This window comes from Macrobrachium rosenbergii, unplaced genomic scaffold (genome assembly GCF_040412425.1).
Source record: "Macrobrachium rosenbergii isolate ZJJX-2024 unplaced genomic scaffold, ASM4041242v1 13908, whole genome shotgun sequence".
Lineage (NCBI taxonomy): Eukaryota > Metazoa > Arthropoda > Malacostraca > Decapoda > Palaemonidae > Macrobrachium > Macrobrachium rosenbergii.
Genome location: NW_027100725.1, coordinates 1,248,582 through 1,257,480, shown reverse-complemented (window position 1 = coordinate 1,257,480; position 8,899 = coordinate 1,248,582). Strand labels below are relative to the sequence as shown.

At 37.2% G+C, this 8,899-nt stretch overlaps 1 protein-coding gene across 1 annotated transcript; it reads right to left on the bottom strand.

Annotated features, from left to right (window-relative positions):
• Window positions 1–6,753: 6,753 nt before the first annotated feature.
• LOC136838002 (uncharacterized) lies at window positions 6,754–8,621 on the bottom strand (the record flags this gene model as incomplete). Its single annotated transcript, XM_067102865.1, is given in 2 exon segments — window positions 6,754–8,510; window positions 8,512–8,621. Coding segments are annotated over 2 exon segments (1,707 nt in total), but the record flags the coding sequence as incomplete, so codon positions are not given.
• Between the last annotated feature and the right edge of the window lie 278 nt (window positions 8,622–8,899).

Genomic DNA, 8,899 nt, shown 5'->3' with positions numbered 1-8,899 from the left:
AGTGAACACGTGGACCGGGATTGAACCAAGAAGCATCAGGGAATACAAAGTTATAGGCCCAGAAGTTAATAAATGCACAAGGACGAAGTAACGTGACTAGCAACTCATTTCGGGTACTTTACCACATTGCAGGGGCGTAAGGCTGACGTAGTCTTCTGCCAGGGACCACGTGTGGGAGCGTCGACAAGAGGGCCTCCCTCACCAAGGTACTGCTTCAAGTCATAGATTGGGGCGGAAAAGGACGCCCTTGGGATGATGGAAAGGCCGCCGTTGAGTATCAGCTCACTTTTAGGGACTTGCAATCCCCACTTGCAGTCTTTGAGGGCCACGTGGCTCGGGGCACGGAGCAAGGGCGGCGGACGTCCACGTGGCGGTGAGCGAACGGAGGGCAGGGAGGCAAGGTCTGCAGAAGCGTGACCTCTTGGCTTAAACTCGATACTGTGTGTGAGGACTGAGTGTTCCTCGCCCTGACCTTTTATTGCTTCTGGACAGGGGTGGGGTTGATGTCCTGACCCAGGTCACGCTGCTATATCAAAGAAAACGGCTTACTCTCCTGTACCAAAGAAAACGGTGCAAAGCCAGTTTACTGCCCAAAAGATTACATCTCTGAGCTCTTATACCCTGACTTCCACTGGTTCAAACTAACCTAAGCCAGTATCCACTACTTCTCACAGGTTCAAAATAGACAGAGGCCCTTCTATCGGCCGAGCAAAGCAGAAAGGCGGGCGCTTTCATAGCGTATTTTGGCGCTAATCTTTACAATATATATATATATATATATATATATATATATATATATATATATATATATATATATGTATATATATATATATATATATATATATATTATATATATATATATATATATATATATATTGGCCAGACACATGTTTTTTCATTGAAATCACTGGATTACTATTGATTTTTACTCGGAGTGTATTTTTGGAAGCGTTAATTTCAAAACAATTTTAGGGGCATAAGTATGTGTTGATGACTTTTGATTTCACGGTTTTAACAAGGAGAATTTTAGGAAACTTGTAGAAGTTGCAGTGCAGGACAATTTTCACTTTATTTTTAACTAGAGAATTTACAAACAAGTAGGTAGATGGTGTCTCTATGGGATCTCCTTTAGGTTCCATTATGGCCAATGTCTTCATGTGTTCTCTCGAAGAACAAATGCTCGAAAGGTGTCCCTTAACATGTCGTCCTCTCTTCTATAGAAGATATATAGATGACACAATTGCTTTATTTAGATCTAGGGCAGATGTGGAAAATTTCTTAGAATATATTAATAGCCTACACACAAATATACTGTTTACAATTGAGCGTGAACACGATAATAAACTTCCATTTTTAGACATTTTAATCAGTCGAACCCCTCAAGGTTTTAATACCAGTGTTTTTAGGAAAAAGACATATACAGGTCAAGGTACGAACTTTTACAGCAGTTGCTCTTTTATTTTTAAAACAAACAGCATTCACATTGTTGCACCGTACCTGGCACAAATTTCACGGTGAAATTCTCTTTTTATTTCAGTTTTTCAAAAATAATTCGTATCCTTCATTTTTATTCAACAAGTATGTAAATAACTTTTTGAATAATAAATTCCAACCCCGACTGTCCATGCCTAATGTCCCTAAACTGATAATGTATGCCTCCATTCCTTTTGTACATTCTAAGAAATTCAAACAATCTTTACAAAACGCCATTCGCAGTACATTTCCAGCTCTGGATATTCGATTATGTTAAAAAAATCCTAAGACCATTGGGTCATTGTTTCACCATAAGGATAAGCTTCCCGCTTTGATGCGATCTCTGGTGGTTTATAGTTTCACTTGCCCAAAATGTAAAGTTGGGAAATATATCGGAGCCACCAAGAGATTGCTCAAAGTGAGAGTTGATTCTCATCTTGGAGTTAGTCATCGAACAGGATGTCAATTAAAAACAAAAGAATTTTCTAATATAAGAGAACACTGTAAAAAATGTAAGACATCGTTTTCATATGATGATTTTAATATTGTTGCCCAAGCACCCAACGACCACCCTCTCTCCATCCTGGAATCCTTAACTATTAAGCAGCTTGTTCCTTCCCTAAACAGCCAGACCTCTTCCACTGTTTTATATATATCTTAAGTTGACGTCGTCCTCCTGAGAACTGTGAATGTCACTCAGTTCTTAGCTCCCATAGGGTTAGGTACTAAACGTCCTGATATTCTATACTTATAAATATGTATATGTATATATATATATATATACTATATCATATATATATATATATTTTTTTTTTTTTTAATAAGTCTTTTTTCCTTTTTTTCTTTTTATCTACGTTTTTTAAATATTAAGTCTTTTAGTATTTTTTAGTGTTTCTTCAGTGTTCGTTTTAGTTTAAGTTCCATGTTTTAGGCTTTTGTAAAAAAATTTTAACCGAATCGATTCTTAATTCTTATTCTTTGTATTTTACAGCCCTGATGATGAGACATGGTCTCGAAAATTTGGCCAAATAAATTTATAAGATGCTACGATGGTTGTTTGCTGTTTTATTCCTGGTAAATCTTCGGCGTTCGAGATGCCCCAATCTTCCAGCATATATATATATATATATATATATATATATATATATATATATATATATATATATATATATATATATTTATATATATAACATTTACTGGCTAAAATTGTTTTGAAATCAACGCTTCCAAAAATACGCTCTGAGTAAAAATCATTAGTAATCCAGTGATTTCAATTAAAAATTTTCTAGTAAACAAGTAAAATATATAATATATATATATATATATATATATATATATATATATATATATCATTTTATTCCACTATATATATATATATATATGTGATATATATATATATATATATATATATATATATATATATATATATATATATATATATATATATATTTGTTAAAACTGGGTCCTTGGTTGGGGGTATTCACTTAATTAGGGAATTGGAGCAGTTTATTTTTTTTGACTGCCGTGGGACCATGGGCGCCCTTCATCTTCATTGAGTTTATAAACAAAAGAGGAAAATTAAAAATACGGGACTCACCTTAGAACTTCCTGGATTTGAGTAATGGAAGGTCGCCATTTGGAATTAGAATTCTTTGACAATTTAAAAGGGGTTTATTTATGGAGAATGGGGCAAATATGCAAGACCCAAAAAGAGTGTAAAATGCAAAACCATTAAAACACATAAATTACATATGGTAGAGCAATAATGCAGTACTTGGCAAATTAGCAATGTAAATAGGAGGGGCCAAAGATACAACAATCCCCGTTATAACAATAACTCTGTTATGTTAAAATTACATTAAGTCGTCACAGATGGTAATTCATTGGAAGGGGTGAACTACAGGGTAATGGAATCAGTTAATTAAGATGATTCTCTTGTAGCAACGGGATTTCCGCTTTCAGGCTGCGATCAGGAATGGTTGCGAAATTTGGATGGCAGTCATGAGCTAGGGCGTATTATTACGGACTGGGCAGGACAGGAGGACTCCTGGAAAAGAGGTCAGGAGTTAACACCACACAAAAAAGAAATGAAATCTCCCTATAAAAGTATTACACAAATGCATGTTCTTAAATTCTAAACATTACATATCCCAGATCATAAATGTGAGGAATCACTTAATCACAGTCTTGGAATCGTGGTGGATTGGGCTTTTGAAACAAGGAACACGTGTTCGCTGTCACACAAAGGGGGAAGCTTGGGAAAGGAAGGGTTTAAGCTTGAAGTTAAATGAAAGAAATGGAAGGAAGTTAGTGAAGAGAGACAGGGGTGACTGGCGCCAAATTCAGTCTCGGCTTACCTATTTCACACGAATATTTGAGCTCCAAAATACCACGTCTCGGGCTTACGATTGTGAGTTTGAGCCGCCACCTGAGACAAAAAGATGTCACCGCACCGGGAGCTGGAGACAGTCTGCCTTTCCCCTGTCTCGAGCGGTGGCATGGGCGATAGGCTGTTTACCTGAGGTATAAGGTGCTAGCTTCCCCCCGAGCAGCTTACGCCCTAACATCTATTTCCTCCCTGAGCCTACTTTGGAAACATTACCCCAGAAGAGGGGGGGGGGGGATTCTAGGTGTGTGCAGGTAGCATGGGGGTTGAAAGAAGGAGACCTATTGTATAGTAGGCCCAGGCATTTCCTGAAGGCTACGATGGCATTCATCCTGGGTCCATATGAGTGGAAACACTTGGTTCCCCCATATTGGCAGAATTATAAGTTAAGTAAGATGATGGATTTTTCCCTAGAAGGTAGCTAGATGGCAGCTAAATAGGAGGGAGGAATGCAAATCCTTGATAATATATATATATATATATATATATATATATATATATATATATATATATATATATATATATATATATATATATATATATATATATATATATATATATATATATATATATATATATATATATATATATATATGTGTGTGTGTGTGTGTGTGTGTGTGTGTGTGTGTTCATAGTAAATACAAGAATTTTCAAACAAAATTCTTCAGTTATCATTATTAGTAATAATACAGTTCATCCAATGATAAAGTAATTCATATTACGTTAACGTGCCTAGCTGAGCCCTCCTCAGTTCAAAATTTTCTTCGGTTTTTTTGCATGATTTTCCTGACCATTATGAAACCACAACCTCTCCTTTTTTAGGGCACACTTATTAGTGAAGAGTACAATGCAAAAGAACTCATATAAAATATCATAATTCAACTGAAACACATCCATTCTCAGAGTTAGCCCATAACATGAATGAATGCGTAAATCGATTTTACCTTGAACATGAAGGAGAGAGCCAATTCCCTCTTCATATGAATGAGGAAATTGCCTGTTCATGTTTCATTATGATGAAACGGAAGTTCTGAATGCACTGTATTCTTAGTGACAGGTTATGCAAATTTCGCCGGAGATAGGAAGTACGAATAATGGAAGTCTTCTTATTTTCAAAAGGTTTTGCTGTGCACATTAATTCTCAGGTTGACACTCAAGGAAAGGCCCTGTTGAGCAGTCTGCTACTTGTTGATGTTAATATGCCAAGTGCATTGTAATGGCAAATTTCGAGACCGATATATAAATACATACATACATCTACATTTTCTAATTATTCTTATCGGTTTACATTTGCTTGAGTAGCTCGCGTTTTGTACCCTGAAGCCAGATGGAGGCAGGGTAATAATAAAAAGTTAAATTACATGATCAACAAAACAACAATAATATGTATCAGCGAGGTGGAATAATCACATATTCAAATGTCTCAAAGTAAACAAAATTACTAAAAGAAGCAAAATTCAGGCTGGTGTATTTGCCGTCAAAAATACTTTGAGTGGTAGTGACTGAGAAATTTATTAGAATCATAACAAGGTACCAAGTGCATCGTATGATATTAATTCCCCTCCATAGCTCTTTGTTGGGTGAGTCGGTAGAGCTCGATGGGCCGGAGTTCAATTCCCCGGCCGGCTGATGAAGAGTTAGAGGAATCTATTTCTGGTGATAGAAATTCATTTCTCGCTATAATGTGGTTCGGATTCCACAATAAGCTGTAGGTCCCGTTGCTAAGTAACCAATTGGTTCTTAGCCACGTAAAATAAAAAGTCTAATCCTTCGGGCCAGCCCTAGGAGAGCTGTTAATCAGCTCAGTGGTCTGGTAAAACTAAGGTATACTTTTTTTTTTTTTTTAATTCCCCTCCATTGCAAAGCGCATTACGTTTCTACAAACGTAACAGTTTTCTAAGTAAAATGACCAAACAAAAGCCTAAAATTCCTCGTAAGTGGCGTGGAGCCCCAAAATGCTTTCATAAGAATAAGCATGGCTCAGCTGTAATGAAATGAAATAGATTTCCCCTGGGTGGGCAAATGAGAGAGATAAATGAAGTTGAATACACTTGTGTGCATATGCTGTAAAAAAAACACACACAAAAAAAAAAAGCAGTGCCGCTTGAGGGTGAGGTCCACTCACACAATTTATGGGTTGAATTTGTATGTTTGTGCCCCACGAGCAAGTAATTAACTACTGTATATGTAAAAGAAGGAAAATTATTATATCTTATAGTTACTTCTAACATAGATGCTATTTCAGTTTCTGACTGAATATCATTGACGCTAATTTTATTAGCATTTTCTTGGTATAGCCTTCAAATATATCTTACCCAAAACTTTAATCAATTATAATGTAGAAGTTTTATAATTTTGCCATGCGTTACCTTTAAGTGCGCTTCAAGTGATCAATTTAGTTTATATATATATATATATATATATATATATATATATATATATATATATATATATATATATATATATATATATATATATATATATATATATATATATATATATATATATATATATATATATATATATATATATATATATATATATATATATATATATATATATATATATATATATATATATATATATATATATATATTATATATATATATATATATATATATATATATATATATATATATATATATATATATATATATATATATATATATATATATATATAGTACACCATCATTCATCAGTGTCATGAAAATATGAATGAATGCAACTTCCATTTCCACACGTAACACTGTGAAGACACGTGTTATGAAAGATTCACTATCCGAGGAGGACCTTCTGAACCCGTTTAAATTCCTACTGCTTCACTGAGGTGTTTCTAAGTTCATCATGACCCTGAGAGAGAGAGAGAGAGAGATTTATTTATTTAATAAATTTATTACGCCCAAAGACGTCAAACAAAGTTACATATTAGCAGTTACTTACAGTACATCAGAAATCAACAGAAAAAAATTACAGCATTGAATTATCAATATATCAGTTACAAAAATAACATATATGAGATCGTATTCCATTATCACAACAACTGCAACAGACAGTTTAGCAGCCACCAAAGTGTGGATGACGAGTCAAAATTAAGTCTAGGTGGTCATCTTTGAGTAAATATTGGCAGGTTTGAAGTAAATTTTGTCCTTGAGGTAACATATTCCTGACAGTGGGGCAATGAAGGCAGTAGTGTTCAAGGTTATTGGCATTAGCAAGGTTACACAGTTTACATGAGGTGTAGTGTGGTATATCTAGTGTCTGTCCAACCTGCCACACAGGACGATATCCCAACCTTATCCTGGCACTTACGACATTATGCCTACGCACCATGAGTCCACGTCGCCGGTACTTGTGACGGCTCTGCAGAAAGTTATCATGATGTTGTATGGAAACACTAGTGCCCCTCTCTGCATCCCTACGCTGTACTGTACAGGCAAAAGCTGCTGAATATATTCTATGTTTAAGGCAGCGAAGTGAGGGCTCAATATTTCTGTCATCAAGTTCAAGCGTGCAGGCAGCTTTAGCAAGACTGTCCACCATGTCATTCCCAGCAAGCCCAATATGGGAGGGCATCCACATGAAGGACAAGACAAGCGAGGCATTGTAAGCAGCAGCGAGTTGACACAATATGTCTCGCACAACACGGCCACAGCTGGGCCTAGAAGATGTCAGTGCCTGGAGTGCAGATTTGGAGTCACAGATCACCAATCCATTCACATTTCTTCTAACAAGTAGGGTTACTGCATCCCATATACCTTGAAGTTCGCAATAAGTGGAACTGGATGAGTTTGGCAACCTGCGACCATGCCACCCACCCTCAGGAGATTCTAAAGTGGGGGAGAACATAGCACATGCTGCACTTCCATCTGCCTGTACTGAGCCGTCCACGTAGATGTGGTGTCCTGCAGGAACTGAAATTGACACTTTGGCTATTGTTTCCAAAACCAACTGCTTCTGTAGACTGGGATGGGCATCTTTAGAGGTTGGTGTGAAAGTGACAGCAGGAATAGGAACCCACCATGGTGGCAAATCTTGGATGACTGCTTGCTCAGGTACAACGATATCAAGGTGTCGAAGATTTTCACATACTGCCCTAACTAGGTTATGGCCCCCTGGCCGGAGTTGAGGTCTTGGTGCATCTTCGTTAAGTGATGCTCTGAGTACAGCAGAGAAGTTTGGAGTAAATTGTGGAGAGTGTAGACATTTAACAGAAAACAAAGTTACATTGGCATAAATTCTCTCTATTAATGGAGGTAACATGAGTTCGGTCTGCATGTTGACTATCCGAGTGGAAGGAGGGCATCCTAGGATAAACCTCATTACTCTATTTTGGAACTGTTCTAGAGGTTGTAACGCCTGTCTGGGTAATTGAATTAAAGCAGGAGATAAATAGTCAACAACTGACCTTAGGAAGAGGATATAGAGGGTTCTAGCCACGGGGATAGATATACCTGTGGCCCTGGTGGCAAGCCACTTGATGGGAGTGAAGCGAGGCTCCAGTCGATCAAGAAGGTTTTTCACCATGGGGTGGATTCGTTGGCGTGCAGGTATAGCAGGGGTGATCCTGACTGGTGCACCTAGATATGTATACTGTGTGCAGTGAGGTATAATATTCCCACCCAAAATGAACACTGGCAGGTCTCGAGATTCCGGGCAGAGAAGATTCTGCTTTTTCTGGGGAGAGTATGAGGCCACAGGAGGTACAGGACCTGTAGAATTCTTGAAGGACACGCTGAAGGTCTTGAGGGTAGTGGAGTGGATGCAGACATCATCAGCATAGCAGGTTACAGTGGTTCCAGGGATAGCAGGGAGGAGAGACAGTACACGGTGCATAAGAATATTAAAAGAAAAGGGCTCAATACACCGCCCTGAGGTGTGCCAAGCTCAAAATTTTCATAGGAGCTACACGCACCCTTAAAGAAAACACGTGATTTTCTGTTACTGAGATAACCGTTTATCCACTTCAGAAGGTTTCCTCTGACACCAAATTCAACAAGCTGATCAAGAATTATATCCCTGTTGGCTATATCAAAAGCACTT